At 46.5% G+C, this 18,482-nt stretch overlaps 1 protein-coding gene across 1 annotated transcript; it reads right to left on the bottom strand.

Annotated features, from left to right (window-relative positions):
- Positions 1 to 12,965: 12,965 nt before the first annotated feature.
- CHCHD5 (coiled-coil-helix-coiled-coil-helix domain containing 5) lies at positions 12,966 to 16,077 on the bottom strand. Its single transcript, XM_010958982.3, has 4 exons — positions 15,882 to 16,077; positions 14,685 to 14,825; positions 14,434 to 14,599; positions 12,966 to 13,124 (listed from the first exon to the last, which is right to left on the bottom strand). Coding segments are annotated over exons 1-4 (333 nt in total). The 5' UTR covers positions 15,884 to 16,077; the 3' UTR covers positions 12,966 to 13,100.
- Positions 16,078 to 18,482: the final 2,405 nt, after the last annotated feature.

Raw genomic sequence — 18,482 nt, 5'->3', positions numbered from 1 at the left:
TGGTAGAAACCGCTCCTGGCTTTGTTTGGGAGAGCAGTTCCAGCTGATTGCCCCATTTCAGAAATTCCTCTAACAGACAAGTCTTTCTGCCAGCTCTCCCAGACCCAAGACGCTTTGACTGGAAATCCAACCTGGGCTGCTTCTTTCCGGCTCCACCCGGCATCTCCCGGTTCATTCCTCAACCCAGCTTCGGGTTCCCCGCGGAGACGCTTACAAGTCACGTCAGGTCTAGTTCACAGCTTCTCCCTTTTCTCTTTCTCATTAAATATCTCCTTCTGTCTCCCTTTTGGACAACGCGATCCTTATTTGGCCCGTATTTCCTTGGACTTAGAAATATTCTCTCCTTCCAGAAGTAGCCCCGGGCCTGGTTCTCTCCCCCACCCCCATTAACTATTAACTGTTGTTATTTGAAACTTGTAAATAATGTGAGCCAATAGAAAGGGCTGGAAACGTCTGGTTTCCAGGAGGGGCCTCTGCGATGCCCTGGAGTGAGCCCCGGAGAGGGGCCAGCTTCCCAGAGGGGCTGGGGTGGGGCCTCAGGTCCAGGATGTGCAGTGAACGCTGAACTTTTCCTCAGGCCTGTCTCAGGTCTCACACAGCCCTATACAACCATCTCAGTAACCAGACTTCAGGGGTGTGTGTGTGTGTGTGTGTGTGTGTCTTTTTTTCCATTGTGCCTATTTCTCTTAAACTTGTTTTTCCTAATCCATAATGAAGATCTGGGGGGAGGGGTGTTACCTAGGTGACGTATATAGTGTTAAAAGATAAACCGAGGCATATTAAATTTTTTTTAGAGTTTATTTGAGCAAAAACTTGTTCAAATTGGGCAGCACCCAATACTGCAGATAGAAAGGTGCCCCAAGTAGCTGCACAAAATGAAAGACTTTCAGAAAAAGACAAATACTGTATGATATCACATTGTGTGTGGAACCTAAAAAAAAAAAAAAAAAAAGGAAAACCCTAACTAGAGAATATAACAAAAAAGAAGCAGACTCAGAGATGTAGAGAACACATTAGTGGTCACTAGTGTGGGGAGAGAGAAGGGGAGAGGAACAAAAGAGGGGTGGTGGATTAAGAGGTACAAATCACTATGCATAAAATAAATAAGCCACAAGGATATATGGTACCACACTGGGACTATAACCAATATTTCATAGTAACTATAAGTGGAATACAACCTTTAAAAATTGTGACTCACTATGTGATATCTAAAACATGATATTGTACATCAACTATAGCTTAATAAAAAAGAGTGAAAAAAAAAAGACTTTTATAGGCAGAAGGGAACAGGAACAAGGAAGTTATATTGGGCAAAAAAGCAGACTGGTTATTGCAAGTTTATTTCCCTTTGGGGGATGGGGGGACAGGGGTCTACCAGATGGATGACCTACCTAGTGCTCATCAGGTGATGATTCCTGTTTGCCTGGGTTAGGATTCCATTTGAGGAAGAGCCAAAAGTGTAATTAAGGCTCAGTTTGGTGCTGTGGAGCTTAGCCTGAGTGACTCCATCTTGAGCCTGTTGTCTTGTTTTTAACAACTGGTAGGAAAAATTCAAAGGACTGAACAGAGTCAGTAGAAAGTTGTGCTCACTCCCACTCCTTCCCCCATGTCTCTTGCCCACAGAAAGTCTGCTGCCATTTTTTTTTTTTTTTTTTTGTGGCTTCTTATAGAAATAGTACTGTGAGCATACAGATATGGTGGGGAGGGGATAACTCAGTAGTAGAGTGCCTGCCTAGCATGCACAAGGTCCTGGGTTCAATCCCCAGTACTTCCACTTAAAAAGTAAGTAAATAAACCTAATTACCTCCTCCTCCCCACCAAAAAACAGACATATGGGTATAGTCAATCAATATTTATTGAGCACCTGCAATGAGCACTATTGTTGCACAAAATATAGAAAAATTCTTGCTCTAGAGAACTTACATTCTGATGAGAGATGAGAGAATCAGGCAATAAATGAGATCAATCAGTCAAATCTGTGATATGTCAGATGTTGATAAGGGCTGTGGGAAAGACCTGGGTAGGGCCAGAGGTCTGAGGCGTGGTCCTGACTGCCCTTCCCATCTGCTGCCCCAGCTGCACCCTGAGAACCCAGGGCTGCCCTGGGTGAGTCATGCCTTCACCATGCTCCTTGGTGCTGGTGGGTGGAGACCTGCCCTGCATGACCGGGTGGGGCTGTAGTAGGTCACGAGGGAGAGGGGGTCAGCTGGAGAGCCTCCAAAGCATGTGTTGGGGTGGTGACTGTTCATCTTCATTTATCCTGAGTCACAGTTTATGAATAGTTTTCTGGCTTTAATTAATGTTACAAGAATTCTCTACATCAGTGGTTCTCCAGGTGTGGTTTACAGACCAACAGCATCAGGATTGGCATCTTCCGGAACTTGTCAGAAATGCACATTCTTCAGTCCCTCCTCCCCGAGTCCCACTAGATCATAATAGCTACAGTTGGAGTCCAGAAATCTTTACTTTAACAAGCCGTAACATCTGCTCTACAGAAATGCTTTACCAATTCACATTCCTAACAGCTATGGTCATAAGCACGCATTTTCTACAGGTACACAGCTTGAAAAAATCATTTCTGGTGGGGAGGGTATAGCTCAGTGATAGTGTGTCTTACCATGCAGAGGGTCCTGGGTTCAATCCCCAGTACCTCCATTAAAATAAATAAATAAACCTAATTACCTCCTGACCTGAAAAAAAAAAGCACATTAAAAAAATCATTTCCAAATTAAATCCTAGACTAGGGATAGAGATTATATATTAAGAAGTAAAAGATAAATCTACTTTTTTAAAATATATTTTTATTGAAGTATAGTCAGTTTACAATGTTGTGTCAATTTCTGGTGTACATCACAATGCTTCAGTCATACATGAACTTACATATATTCGTTTTCATATTCCTTTTCACCATAAGTTACTACAAGATATTGAATATAGTTTCCGGTGCTATACACTATAAACTTGTTGTTTATCTGAATCTTTTAAATGGAGTATAATCTATAAAAATTTTGAATCACTAAAAAAGAGAAAAGTAAAAGATAAATCTTACTCATGGACCAATGATGTGTGACACAAGGATTATGATTAAACCAAATTTATGCACCTGAGGTCCCCCCCCAAAAAGAGAAATCTTATAGCTCAATTATTTGAAAATAAGGATTAATTCATTTGATTCTCGAGGCCTTAAACTGTCCAGCCTGTCGTGGAAGAATATTCATTCAACTTGATGAGTGACCTCATCCTAAATTCCTATTCCTAAATTCTATGGTAAAACCGTTCTTAAAATTTCTTTTTGGGGGGAGGTAATTAGGTTTTCATTTATTTTTAATGGAGGTACTGGGGTTTGAACCCAGGACCTCATACATGCTAGGCATGCACTCTACCACTGAGCTGTACCTTCCCCCATCCTAAATTCTATGTTATTAAAAAACAACAAAAGTTGAAACTAAATGAGGAATAATTAAAAACTGATAATGTGGGTTGTTAAAATCTAGTTAAATGGTAATATATTTATTACCATTTTTAATTAAAAAAATTTTTTTGGTAATATATATTTCTGTTCCTCTTCCAGAAGACGTGAGTGGTACTGACGGTTATTCGGCTCTATTCTAGAGCCTGTGGAAAGCCTTTGGTAGGTAGTCGTATCACAGCAATACAAATAAACTATCAGAAGAATGTTTGGGGCTTTAATTTACAGATGAGCAAAGAGGCTTCAGAAGCTTAAGGGTCTTGCTCAACAGACACCTAGCAAAAGAGCGGAGTGGGGACTGGATTCCTTCTTCTCCGTCCCAGCTGGTTTTCCTGGAAGCCACTTATGTCGATACTGGTGCTTATCTGAGCCTAATCCGTGGGGTACTATGATTCACGGGGGAGAGAGAGGCTTAGGGAAGTCAGGACGGAAAGAAATCTTGGCCAGAGTCCATCTCACCGATGGTAGGGGGGATCCCAGACACACCCCGAGGCTATTTTGCTAATCTTGCTCCCTTAATGGAGGAATAAGGTCTATTATGGTAAGAATGGCCAACTGGAGTCCTGGAAAGGGCCTCCCACAGCCAAGATAATAAAGTAAAAATAGTTCTGTACCCCTAGGGACATTGCAGAAATTAGTTCCATAAAGATTTGAAAGATACAGGGCTGGTAATTTCTACAACAGCTGCATCACCTCGCCTGTCTGGTCAGCGCAACCCGCAAACAGCGCTGGGGAATGAAGGTAAGTGAACGCAGACGTAGCGGGGTGTGGGGTTGCCTGCTCCGCCCACCGCACTTCTGCCCGTTGAGAAAGGGCACCCACGCCCAAGGGGAGGGGGTTATACAGGGGGGGCGTGTACAGCAGCGGGTGGGACTCTTGGGGGCCACCTTGGAATTCCTCCTGCCACCCCTGCTCCCCGCCAGGAGCACGGCTGCCAGCTACAAGCTGCTTGCTGTTGCACGGCCGGGGCACCATCCATCACTCCTGCTGCCAAATTTGGCCCCTTTGTTTTGGTGTCACCCTGCACAAGGACCGCGGGGATCCAGTACCTCTGACTTCCCCCACTCGACTCTCTACGTGAGTAATAAACTACCTGATCTGATTTTTCAGATCAGGCTCATTTATTTATCAGCCAAACGTGTCAGCCAGGCCCTGATTGTGCCTGACACTTCACAGCTGCTTAGGGACTAGCTCGGCCACTTGACGGGAAGATACTGGGCTTGCCAAGGGGAGAAGGCATTGTCCACCGAAGGAACTGCAGGCCATAGCTGATGTGTCCAGTGGGAGCTGGGGGACAGACACAGGACTGGATTCTCCTCGTGCTGGATCACGTGAGACAGAACATGAAGCTGGGTGAAGGAGAGCTCACTGACTTGGGAGCAGTGTCGTACGGTACAGGACTAACACCCTGGCAAGGGGCTGGAGATGGTGCAATGCTCTGTTTCATTGGCTCGTGGAAGCTTTGAAAAGCAGTGGCCCCCACGAAGTAAAGCAGAACCACCAGAACCACGTGGCAAATAGTGGATGAAGGGTGTTGAGCACTGAGCTTGAAGTAACAGCAGATACACGCTGTGCGTGTAGACAGAGTGCGGTCAGTCTCACTCAGAAGGGAGAGGGGCCGCGAGGTGTGGCGGTGGTTAGTTTTTATGAGCTCGGTAACTTCACATGCTCACAAGTGGGAGGATTATTCCAACTACTTTGGGGAAGGGGTGGGGATTCCCAGGATTTAGACCACGCCCACTTTTTGATCTTTCATGATCATCCTTGGAACTGTCATGGCGCCTGTGGGAGCCATTTACCACTAATATATTATTACAATGAGCGTGTACTGAAGCTCAAGTTCTACTGGAAGTCAAATCTCCCTCCCATCTTGGGCCTCAAAGCCTACCGGGAGGCAAATCTTCTGCCATCTTGGTATTAATTGCTGTGTCATTTCTTGAATGGCTGTGCCCTGCCCCCTTCCCTCCTGTCTCAAAGGGACATGAGCATCCGTGGGGGGTCCTAGAACCAGGCTCCCACAGAAACCAAGGGAGGACTGTGGAGGGTCTGCCCCTAACAGAACTTCAGGAAATTCCAAAGAACCTACTTTAGACAGAAAGAAAGCCATCCAGAAAGAAAGATTGGAGATATAGGAAAGAATGAAGAACATTGATGGTGTAAAACACAATAAAAATATCTGCTGGGCTTAAAATAGCAAGATGAACATGTAAGGGAGAGAGGAAGTGAGGTTCATGTATTCAAATATCCTTGTATGGTCTGAAGGAGCCTAACACTATTCGTTTTAGCTTTTAAATTATGAATGTGAAAATATCTAGGGTTAAAAAATTATTAGGTTAAAATATAAATCCCATGCTTGTAAAAATTAAAAAAAGGAATTAGAGAAAAATATTTAATTGATCCAAAAGCAGCCAGAGAGGAATAAAAATAGAAAAGAAGGCAAATATAAAGCATAAGACAAGATGGACAAAATAATCTGAGGAGATCGTTGATTACCACGAAAATTGTAAAAGAACATATAAAATACAAATAACTACAAATTTTCACTTAAAAGAGACAGAGATTGTCAGAATGGATGACAGAAACTACAGCAGCTTTACATTGTTGACAAGAGACATCTAAATGTTTCATTTTCAGAAAGATTTACTGTAAAGAAACGCAAAAGGATATATTTAGACAAGGGAAAGAAAGCAGATGTAGCCATGTTACTGTTAGACAAAATAGCATTTAAGGGAAAACATTTACTAGCAATAAAGAGGACCACTCCATTATGATAAAAAGTTTATTACACCAGGAATAAAGCAAAACACTGTATAGAAATGAAAAATGGACAGGACCTTTACAAGGGGAAGTGCACAATGCTCCTATCCATGGGATATTTTACACATTACTTTCTGTAATATTTATTATTTATTTATATTTTTATTGAAGTATAATCAGTTTACAATGTTGTGTCAATTTCTGGTGTACAGCACAATGCTTCAGTCATATAAGAACATACATATATTTGTTTTCATACTTTTTTCACCATAAGTTACCTTTCTGTAATATTTAGATCAGGGTGTTACTATATTGACTAAACTCTGCAGCCAAGAAGCTTAACTTTGGGACAGAACTAGAACAATCGTTGTGGACTAGACCTTGTTTGGAATCTCATACGGAACTTTTATGAAAAAAGGTCCCACAGAGCAAATTTCATCAAATCTCAGAAGATTGATGTCACTCTCTGACTGCAATTAAATTAAATGAGAAAGTATTAACCAAAGAAAATTAGAAAAATTCCATATTTGGAAATTCATGAAATATCTTCTGAATAACTCCAGTGTCAAGGAAGAAACTATTGTGGAAATCACTTAGGATACAGAAATGAAAAATAATGACAATGCACCACCATGTCATAAACACTCTTTAGATGTTCATAGCCTTAAACGCTCATGTTAGAGAAAAATAAAGGCTAAAAGTTAAAGATCCATGTAAGTCCCCTACTTAAAACGTTGCAAAAAGGACAAAAGAAATCGGAAGAAGCTGCAATGTTACTTTATTCCCTGGTACAAGCATTTATTTTCCGTGAACCAGATAGTTGGACTATGGATATATATTGAAGATGGTGCCGACAGGATTTCCTAATGCACTGGATGTTGGGTGTGAGAGCAAAGGGGGGGCAAGAGGCTCCCAAGGTCTTGAGCCTGAGTGGCTGTAACAATGAGTCGGCCTGAGTTAGGGAGGGCTGGGATGGAGCGGTTTTAGGAGCTGTATCAGAAGCTCAGCTCTGGGGGGGGGGGGTAGGGGATATTTCAGTGGGAGAGCACATGCTTGCCAAGCACGAAGGTTCAATCCCCAGCACCGCCATTAAAAAAAAAAGTTCAGCTCTGAACATGGTAAGACTGAGATCTTTCAAGACAGCAAAATAGAAATGTTGGGTAGGCAATTGATACCCAAGTCTGGGGTTTGGGAAAGAAGTCAGCGGAGACGAAATTGCAGAAGCTGACCACCTTCCATTGTTACTGCTGTTTGCCCCAACCTACAATTTGTGTCTCAGAGTCGTGAATCCTCCACTGACGCATCACTCTGAGTGCCGGGGCTTCAGCGTGTAACTCAAGTATGTCGTAGTTGTATGTTAACAGTCTGTTTCTGTGGATTCACTGTTGTGCTTTGGACTGAGACACTGATAGTTTAATTTTTAACATTGTGACTATCATGACCTTGCCTTCTAGGAGTTCAGAGAATGAAAATGAGGATGATTATAATGCCAATGTCAGCCTGACCCAGTTAGCACTCAAAACACAGACAAAATGGTTATGTTATTTTAATGACAACTGGGAGGACATATATAACTGGATGGGGAAAGTAAGTAACCAAAACAGATCACGCTGCACACTGTGCATAAAAGAACTTGGGGTGGCACGCGGGGAAGAGAGTGCGTGAAAGCACACGTGGAGATGGAGCCTCACAAGTTCAGGATGAGACATGCAGGTACTTCGAAATTTATCAAAAGTGGGTGTGTTTGTCTCCCCCAAAGACACTAATGCTCAGTTGAAAACAGCAGCCGTGGAATTGACTTGGGCATACCACACAAATGAGCGTGCTTAACATATTATTCCCTTGATTGCTCTGTGAAACTGAGTAGAATTGCATTTCCTGATTCAAATATTGCAACTAAAATGTCCTGTGGGCTAACAAAAGGGGGAACTCCAGGGCATAACAGACGTGTTGGCCCCTACAGTGCAAAACTGATTCCGTCAGGTCTCACCAACGATCATACTTTCTACACTGACCCCACTGAGGGATGGCGGCTACAACAGATGTTCCCCCAAGCTCTTAGGTATTTTGATTTGAAAAGCGGTGTTTCAAATCATTTCTTAATTTCTGCAAAGAATGTCCCGAAATTGCAGAAAACATAAAACAAAGGATTGCTTGTCTCTTATCCGAATACAAACAGGACTTCACTTATTTACCTGCATATTTGGCAGAGGGCGCAAATGGGAATTTTTGCAAATCCCATTCAATATTTAAGTGCCTTACCAAAGAAAACGAACAGCTCTTTTTTGCTAAGTGTCCTGGACATCTTGTGTACAACATTTTGCTAAAAAGAGATGTGATTTACTTTCCTGTGAATTGAGGCTCTCATAATGTGCATTTTGGTCATGTTTTCATTTTCTCAAGACGTGAAGAAGAATTAAACGGGTTTTTTTGTTTTTTGTTTTTACTTTATCACTTTTATTCTATTGGTAAAGTTCACTTTGACTCAAATCTCTACTCTCGGCAGGCCCACATCGCACCGATGCCTGGTGTCAGGCCAATGCAAAGACATCAAGCTAAACATTCTATCAAGAAAAGCATTGAACAAGGAGTCACTGAGGTTCTCAGTTGTATCACTACACGAAAGAAAAGAAGACATCCTAAAGACTGTAGGGAGTTTAGAGAATTATACTGGAAAAGGAAACAGAAAAAGCAAAACTACTTTACTGAATCATCAGACAGGAAGAAATATGTCACTGTTATTTTTATTCTGTGTAGGTTATATCCATTTTAATGAGTACTGTTTGATTTGCCATCTTCTTTTTTAAAGTCTTGTATTTATGTATCTTAAGAACATACATGCTTCCCTGGGCCTGGTCCCCTGGGGATTGGGCTCTGCTGGGTGCAGATTCTTAGGGGGCTGTTCTGTTTCTTCATTTTTCCAATCTGCATCTCCCCCTTTCCCTCACCAGCACCTCACACCGCTGCATCACAGTCACCATGTTATCTTCAGCGGCTTCTCCTGGGAAGTGCGGGACTTGCCTTGGAACTGTCTCCCCACACTCAGCAGCCAGAGCAGCCCCAGCGAGTGTCCAGGCCTCTGCCCTTGGGAGACTAGGAGGGCAGGTCCACTCACTGCACAAACTTTCCAACATCCTTGGCATTTTTGCCGCTTAATACTTTTTAAGAGTGACACCCTTTCGTTCTGTCCAGCCGAGCTGACACATCTTGCATCCCATAAATTATGGCCCAGCAGAGGAGGAAAGAATGCAAATTATTTGGATCTGACCTTGTTGTTATATGTCACCACCTAAATATGCGCTAGGTTAAAAAGAAATACTGTTGTGACACTCAGGCTCCCCAGACCCTGAACATTCCATAACATCAGGGGCTTCAGAATAGGGTCAGCAACTTCCAGACCCTCATTTCTCAGCAAGTTAATACTGTAAAACAGAGTCAACGAAAAATAAGGAATTCCATCAGGGCAGTGGTTCTTGGCTGCACGTTGAAATACATTTTAAAAGCGGTATTTTTAAAAAGTGCTGATGATGCCTGGGTCCTACCCCAAGAGATTCCAATTTAGTTGGTCTAGGGTGTGGCAGCAGGACTTTTTAAAAGCAGCATATGGTACAACATTCATTACGGTAAAAGCTAGCTTACTTTCTTTCAAGGTGATCGATTTCCTTAGAGATGTGGCTTCTATTTGTGTACAATCTGTCTGAAAGTTTTAGATGGTATAAATGAGTTGCTTACTCACTGAAGGTAAGTGCTGACAAACGTAATTATCATTAATATAGTGATTAACTTTATCAGCAAAGTCAGTACATTCAGTGACAAGCACAAAGTCCTCAGTTCAACCATAAAAGGTAAAAATGGAGATGCTCGAAGACTCTGCCTTCTGGTTAACCTACCCTGCCTCCTCACCTCCACATCCCTGACTGGCACCAGTGGTGACTGTGGTGGGATGTGGTGGTGGCGTCAGCAGTGACAGGCAGCAGAGGTGGTCAGGACGATGGTGGCTGCTGCGGAGGCAGCCATGACAGGCTGGAGCAATGGCAGCTGTGGCAGCAGGTGGTGGCCACTGAAGTGAATGGCCACGAGGTGGTGGCCACTGAAGCGAACCAGTGGGTTCACTCTGCTAGACAGCTTTCTGCCAGGGCCCACTCCGCCTGTGTGTGGGGCAAGCAGGTAGTGGCAGGGAATGAAAGACCCATCCCCTTAAGGAGCCCTCAGCCAAATGAATGATGAGGGTTAGTGTATAAATACCATCATCCCTTGAGTGGGAAGACCGTTTCCACAGCTTCCCAGAGTTCCCCAGAGGATTCAGCTGTTACCCACAGTTGCACTGCTATCCCTTTCCCATCTCCCTTCCCACTGCCCCGCCTCAAAGTCTGTTTCTGGGGGAATCCAAGCTCAGACAGCGCATCAGGAACCAAAGATTATGATTCAAGCACATGTGGCACATTAACAAAAACTGGCCATATGCCAAGCCATAAAGTGTCAACGTATTTCAAAAGATTAAAATCATACGAAATCTTCCTAACCCAACTGCAATTAAGCAGGATAACCAGAAAAATCCCCATATGTTTAGAAATAAAGAAATACAATTTTAGACTTCTAAATAATCTGAGATCAATGATAAAAGCAAAAGAGCCATGCTTTGTGGGACACTTCAGTGCATATTATTAGAAAAGAAAAAAAAAAGGCTGAAAATCAGTGAGCTAAACATTCATTTCAAAAAATGTAGAAAAGAGAAAATTAAATCCAAAGAAAAAAGGTAATAATAAAGAAGAGAATTAAAACAAATATAGGAAATAGCACTAACCAAGCCAAAAGTAGATTCCTTGAAAAGATTAATAATATTGACAAACTCCTGTCGAGACTGATCAAGAAAAAATGGAGGGTACAAATAACCAAATGCCAGAAATAAAAAAGGGACCTTCATTACAGATCTCGGCAGACCTTAAAAAGATAATACGAGGATATTAAGAACAAGTTTATGGTAACTTGAAAATTCAGATCATGTGCAAAATTCTTAGAAAAACACATTTTACCAACACACACATCGGAATAAGAAATGTTAAATTTTCATGAGTAAATATGGGCAAAAATTCTTTGCAGCCAAATGCCATCAAGAGGTGGAGTCTCCCCATCCTTTACTCTGGGTCAGCCTCATGACTGACTTTGACCAAGAGAATGTGGTTAAAGGTGGTGACTTTTGAGGTCATTTTTGCTCTCTTGGACCTGAGACCACCATGTAAGGAAGCTGGTCTAGCCTATGGGAAGAGAGGCCCTTTAGAGACATTCTATCAACTTCCATTTTGTCTGTTCTTATCATTCCTTTTAGTCACAAGGGCAGAACCCACACTAGTTTACTCAAAGTGGGGTTGGCTGAAAACATACACAGTAATCTGAGGGCTCACTCCACAGCCCAAGGAAACTGGAGTGGGAACACAAAGCCATCAAGCCCTAAGCAGCTCCTTCAGGGACCATATGAACAGACCACAGTCCTCTCTCCCCCGCCTGGGTTTTCTCTTTCGGGCCACGTGGCATCCAAGGGCAACCCTGACTGCACAGGACTTCCACCTTGGCCCCTAAGCCAACCAACGTCCTTTGTTTGAGGTATCAAATCCTCAGGAGAGACTTCGGCTCATTTTTCCAAGCCAAAGCACAAGATCTAGATTTCAAATGGCCAATCCGATCAGCGCTGACCAGTCACTTCTAATTTCAGTAAGTTTGGAGGCCCCTCCAGGAGGAGCAACCTGTTTGAATGGTGAAGCTGGGTGCAGGCTCTGGGCTGTCTCCCTCCTGCACACTTGCCTGTCTACCCTCTGCCCTTTAGGACCTGCCCCTGCAGGAAGACTGATCGACCAGCTGTGCCCATGAGGCCTGGAATCCTGAAGAGAAACACTAAGGGGCTGTAGCAGCCACTGCTGGCACCTGCCGGTCCACTCAGCCCCCTCTGCTGTGTGAAGGCTGCTCACTTGGTCCCCCCGCTCTCTGCTCAGGGCTCTCTGCTGGTGGCAGGAGGGCACTCTGCCGCCCACAGGGCAGGCAGTCAGTGCCCACGAAAACATCCCTCAATGTCAGACGGGGAGTTGGTGAACACAGACCGCCCCACCTTCCTTGCCCCCAGGATAGGGGAATGGATAGGTTCTGTGCCCTCTCCCAGAAGTCCCAGGTGGGACTGAGCCCCCGTTGCTTGATAAGGCACCTTTTATTGACTGCCTTCCTCTTTCTGTCCCTTCTCTCCACTCCTCCGTGAGTGTTTCTGGAATCACGCACCAAAATACTACCTGCACTCAAATTCTCAGGGTTGGGCTCCAGAAGAACGGAAGCCAAGACAGAAGAGAAGTCCAGTGCAGCAAACTCTAAGGCCCATCCTCAGCGACTGCTTCCATCTGCACTGCCTCATGCTCATGTCTATCGCTCAGCCGGTTCTGAACTGAGGAGGGAGAGAGGTGTGTTATTTATTGCCTCCTAAGCCTCAAGTAAACACTCAGCAGAGACTTGGTGAATGCTGGAGTCAAAGTGATGAAGAGCCCTTCTCCACGTCGCAGCAGCAGGAGACAGGAAACGGCCGGCAGCGCTAACAAGGGGGGAGGGGTCGTCCTAACCCTGCATAGACGAGCATCCTGCCCCCTGCCCCAGGCCCCTCCTTGGCACACTAGGTGAGGCTGGGGAACAGAGGACCAGGATTTCTGCCCAGCCGGCTCTCCTAGGGTCCCCTCAGGTGCCGAAGGCAGGAAGCAAAGCCTGGTACACAGTCATCATTTATTGTGAGTCTTGATGTCCAGGGAAGCCAGGCCCTCAGGCCCCACCTGGCCACGCTTCAGGGCCGAGGCATCAAGCGGCCAGTCACTCATGTCCAATTTCCCTACGGTCCAAAGAGTCCTCAGGAGGCAGGAAGCGGCTGTGTCTGTGGAAAAAACCAGCTCAGTGTCTACCAGCACCTCGCCCGCGCCTGGCCCCGGGTCCGCCGCTGGGGAGATTCCAGAGCCAGAGCAGAGGCCGCCCTTGCAGAGCCTAGGCTGGAGGGAGAGGGTGTCAGGTGGTGACCTTAGCCATCTGCCATGTGAACTCATCGGATGTACTGACTGTCACTGGGAGCAGGGAAGGCACCATTCTGCAGCATTTACAGAGTGCCTGCTGTGTGCCCGGCACTGCTGCAGTGCTAGGGATCCAGCAACAGGCACGACAGGCACCAGTCTCTGACTCTAGGGAGGCACAGACAACAGCTGACCACAAATATGTCGGCTGATAAATCCTATGAAGGAAATTAAATCGGGTAAAGAGCAGAGGCGTGTGTGGAGGGGAGGTACACCTAGCGCTTTTTGTTGTCAGCTGCATTAATATGAGATGGCTTTCTATCATGTTTTATGAGATGAGACTGTGTTGTTTTCGAGACTGGAGAATAGAGGAGACCTGAATCTCACTGCCCCCAATCAAAGAAGAAAAGATGCGACTGGGATGCCATTACCGGAAGGAAGAGGACAGTGAAGAGGATCTGGTGTGGTGTTAATTACTCTGAGTGCACTGGAGAGCCACAAGGTTTTACAGAGGACAGATGTGACCCAATTTCCATTTTTAAAAGCTTCTCTGGCTGCCAGGGGAGAGCAGACTCCGGGGGCAAGGCTACAGGAAGACCAGAGAAGGGCCTGTTTCCTAATACTGGGAGGGGAGAAGCAACTGGCTCTAAGATGGGAAGGTGGGGTCTTTGTTCAGATGCCCAAAAAACTTCAAAGAAAGAAATGTCACCAACATATGATTAATAAACCAGCATCAACAGTATGCATTCATTACTGAGTATTTTCTGAAAAGAATTAAAAGTCTGTCTCACTGCTATCTGCTCTTGGGGAATAACACAGAGAACCCAGCAAGAACCTGGGATTTTGTGCTCAGTGTGGCCGAGAAGCCAATAAAGAGCTTTAAGCAAAGGTGTAATGTGACTCATTTTCAGTTCCTAAATGCTCTCTCTGGTCATTTCACGGAGGCAAGGTAAGAGGGGGTTCAGGGAGACTAGGGGAAGGCTGGGGCAGCTGTCCTGGTGCTGGAGGGGTGAGGGAGGTGGCTGGACTAAAGCAGGGGCTGTGGGAGGGGCAAGAGGTGATCATGCTCTGGCTTTGGGGTGAGTGAAGGTCTGTGTGGGGCTGAGGGTGACTCCAAGGTCTTGACCCTGAACTAGAAGGATGAAGGGGTGGGATGGACGGCTGAGCCCCCTGCCTTACCTCCACGGTGGAGGGCAGGTGTGTTGGCTGCACCTGCTCGGCGCACTGCAGGAAGCGGCGCACATGCTCAGCACAGTTGCCCACGGCGGCCTCGTTCTGCCGAAGACACTCCTCAAAGGCCTCAAAAGGCTCCGCGCAGGCCTGGCGGATCTGGCGGATGATCGGGCTGCGGAAGCAGGGCATCTCAGGCCCGGGGAGACTTTCATTCCACCGCCCACCCCCCAACCTGCCCCGTAGTTGCCCATACTCACTGGGAGGACGTGCACTGAGCAATGCTCATCTTAAGGTGGTGACAGTCCCGCTGCCATGACTCAGGCTTAGCCGCCACACACTGGCCATACTGCTCCAGCTCCCGGCCGCAGTAGCGAGCAGTGATCTCCAGGGCTGCCTGCCTGTGGGACGTGATGGGTTGAGGATAATTCCAGGCAGCAGGCAAGAAAGGGAGTTCTGATCTGAGTCTAGGGTGGGACTGGGGTCTTGGGAAGATCTGAGAGGCTGAAGGATCCTGGGATACGGCCAGGGAGGTATGGAGATAAGGCCTGAGCCTTGGGGGTTGTGGAGCAGTTTGGGAATTCTGGGGAGATAGTGGAGGTCCTTAAAAACAGGCCTGATTATTCTAAAGCAGGCTTTGGGGGACCTGGAAGAAGGGTCTTGGAGTCTGGGCATCTCCCTGCTTAGGCCTGGGAATCATGCAGAGATGGCTTAAGCCCCCAGAAGTAACATCGAGTACTAGGAGAGAACCTGGGAGCCCTAAATGAGTCTGAAGGCCCTAAAAGTGAGGTTCAGAGGTCAAAGGGGAGAGGTCTTTGGTCTTAGGGAAGGGTCTCTTGACCAGAGAGTCTTAGAGGACAGGGATACTGGAGGTAAGACTCGAGGCCCTGGGGAAGGTTTGGGGCACTGGGGGCACAATCTGGAAGCTCTGGGGTATATCTGGAGGGTCCTACAAATAAGCTCTTCGAGTTCCTGGGAACAGTGTCTGGAAATCCAGAGCAAGATCAGAGGCATCTATTAACAAGTCTGTGGGCCCTACAGGTGAGGTCTGAGCTACCGGGCAGATCTGGAAGGTTCAAACGGTAAAGTTAGGTGGAGGAATCGGGAGCTCTAAGGACGGGCTACGAGTCCTAGAGATCCTGAGACAAGTTTGGAGTCGCAGGGTTGCAGGGTAAGGGGCCAGGGCTGGGATTTGTAGGGGATATGGTTTGGGTGTTCAAAGAGTGAACCTGTAAGTCCTTAGTTACTACGCGAGAGGGGCGGGGCCTAAACGCTCAGAGGGCAGGACCTGAACACGCGGAGAGTTGGGGCTAGTGAGGGACGGCGCTGACTCCTAAGGATCAGATCTCCGGAGAACAGAGAGGCCGATCCTTCTTCCCGGAGTCCTGGCCTGGGTCCAGACCGCTGGGGAAGAGGAGTGCGGGGGCAGTTACAGGGTAGGCGCTCCCGCTACTCACATCTTGAAGCGATGCCGGAGGAGGATCAATGAGGAGGGCGCGCCCCGCCTTTTCCGGTATCAAGTTGTCATGGCGGCGCCCAGCCCAGCCCTCTTTGCCTCGTTTTTTCTTGTCGCGGAACGGACAGCAGGTCCGTTCCGTACACGCCCAGCCTGTCATGGCGGCGCCATACCCGTCCTTCCGGCCCCGACCAGTAATGGCGGCGCCCTGCGTAGCCACTTCCGGCCCTAGCCCATTCGGGTTTTTATTCCCTTCTATTTCCGGTTTGCCTCGGGGACGCCGGGAATTCACCGGAAGTAGTGAGGAGGCCGGCGGCGCCCCGGGCCTAAGGCGAGTGTGTCGCCTAAGTGCGCGGCGCCTTGAGGGACGTGGCCGCAGCCGCACGCGTTCCTAGCCGCCCGAATGGAGCTGGTGGAGAGCGGCTGCCGCTACAGCTGCCCCTCAACATGCTGCCGTTCGCGGCTTGGTTGGGCGGTTTGGCTGCCGGCTGCTGGGCGCAGGGACTGGGAGCTTAATTCCTACCGCCGCTCTGCGCCTCGGCTCTGCGCATGCGCTCACCGTCCTCCTGGGGCGACTTAAGTGGTGCACGCTGCTGAGCAGGCGGGCAGGGGCAGTCACCCCGAGATCTGGACCAGGAGGTCTGGACCTTCCATCTGCTCAGCCTGGGTTACTCAGACGGTGTCCCCTACCCCTTGGCATAAGCTCTGAAGCCAGGACGGACGTGCTCTTTAATCTTGGCTCCATGCCATCATTTGGAAACTATTTGTCTAATTCCTCCTGGTGTGACAGCGTGTCTGTCTCCTCATCTGTCCTACGGTGAGTCTGGACCTGTGGGTGCGTTGCCCCCACCTCTCCCCCAGTGAGGCTGGGCCTGAGTATCCCTTGGTCAGAGAACTGAAAATCAGTCCTGCTGTCTAGGATGTAGAGGTCTTCCCAGACCAGCCAAATTGAACATAAAATACAGTTAATTATAGTTAATTTAGAGGAACACTAGCTACTTGTGAGCAAGTGACAATTACTTGGCGTTTCAGTATGCTTGTCTGACCTCTAACAAGCAGAACAGTCCTCAGAACTTTCTGAAAGACTGTCTCGGGTTATAACCTTCAGGTTGGTGCGAATAAAATTTTCTGTTTCTTAGATTGGCTATTGATTAATTTTTTCGTTGTCATTAAGATGGGATCCAGTGATTCACTGATATGATACGTTTTAAGTGCTATATATGTGCCAGGAACTGTTTTAGCTGCTGGGAGATAGCAGTGAATAAAACAGACAGAAATTTATACTGTTAAAAAATGAGTGAAGGAGACAATTCAGGTGATATGAACAAATTTTAACACTTCGCGAGGCAAACAGTCTCCATTCCGAGAACTGCAAAATGGGGTGGAAGGCACGAAGCATTTATAGGATAAATAATAAACAACGGAGAGGAAAATAGAAAAAAGTCGTAATGGCTAGGGCCATTGTGGGGGTGAGAAGGAAGAAGGAAATAAGCCCAGAGCTGGCTTGGCCTCTGGGGACTGGCCAACTGGATAGACTGCGCATCTGCAGAGTGTAGTGGAACATTACTGGGTTGTGAAAGTTGTGTAAATTTCAGTTTGTAGACATGGCACCCAGGGCTGAATTGGCCCTGTCTTGGGCCTGTAAAGTTCTATTCCACAATAGTGGAGTGGGGCTTAACATTCTAGTGGGAGAGACAAATAGTCATCAAAGTAAATGAGGAAAACATGTATTAAATTAGTGACTAGCGCTAAGAGGCTCATCAATCTGGGAAGGGAATGGGACGTGCTGGGAGAGTGACATTTGGTAGAACGTCCAGGGAAGGTGTGATGTTGTGATTATAATAAATACGTGTTTGGCCTTTATGCGCTGTTCTGCCCAGAGCTCCTAAAACCCTTGGAGTTTCCTAAGTGATGAGAGCAAGGAAGGTGTCTTTTTTTAGGTTAATGAGGTGACTTTGGGACCATACCTAAGGGGTGGTTGCTAGGAGAAAAAAACATGTGATTAGATGGGCTGAGCTTTCAATCACACCCTCCTGACTTCTGGGGAGAGGGGAGGGGCCAGTGGTTAAATCAGTTGCCTACCGTGGATAATTTAATTATTCATGCCTGTGTAATGAAGCCTCCATTAAAACCCTGGCCTGTTGGGAAGAGCATGGAAGCTCTTTCCTGCACCTTGCCCTCTGCATCTCTTCCATCTGGCTGTTACTGAGTTATATCCTCCTATAATTAACTGGTAATCTGGTTTTTCTATGAGCCACTCCAGCAAATTCACTGAACACCAAGAGGGGTCATTGGAATCTCCAATTTATAGCCAGTTGGTCAGAAGTACAAGTGACAGCCTGGACTCAGGATTGCCCTCTGAAGTGTATGTGCATGTTAGGGTTGGGGAGAAGGGAGGGAGGGCCATCTTGTAGGACTGTGCCCCTATCTTGTGGAATCTGTGCTATCTCTGGGTAGATAGTGAAACCATGCCCACAGGGTTAACAGAAACTGGTGACTAACAGAAATTCTTGAGCTTGTCTCTCATAGAACAGCAGGTAAGGGATCAGCTTGTTAAAAACCCCTCTGCTTGTAACATGCCTTCACTAAGTTACTGAACTGA

The sequence above is a fragment of the Camelus bactrianus genome, chromosome 28, assembly GCF_048773025.1.
Source record: "Camelus bactrianus isolate YW-2024 breed Bactrian camel chromosome 28, ASM4877302v1, whole genome shotgun sequence".
Lineage (NCBI taxonomy): Eukaryota > Metazoa > Chordata > Mammalia > Artiodactyla > Camelidae > Camelus > Camelus bactrianus.
The sequence above is the reverse complement of the archived record's forward strand: the minus strand, read 5'-3'. Positions and strand labels throughout refer to the sequence as shown.

Excerpts from the sequence above, each read along its gene's own strand:
- CHCHD5 (XM_010958982.3), bottom strand. Across the intron at positions 14,600-14,684 it reads GCTCAGTGCACGTCCTCCCA|CCCGATCATCCGCCAGATCC; the intron begins GTGAGTATGGGC and ends CTGCTTCCGCAG. Across the intron at positions 13,125-14,433 it reads ACCTGCCCTCCACCGTGGAG|ACACAGCCGCTTCCTGCCTC; the intron begins GTAAGGCAGGGG and ends TTTTTTCCACAG.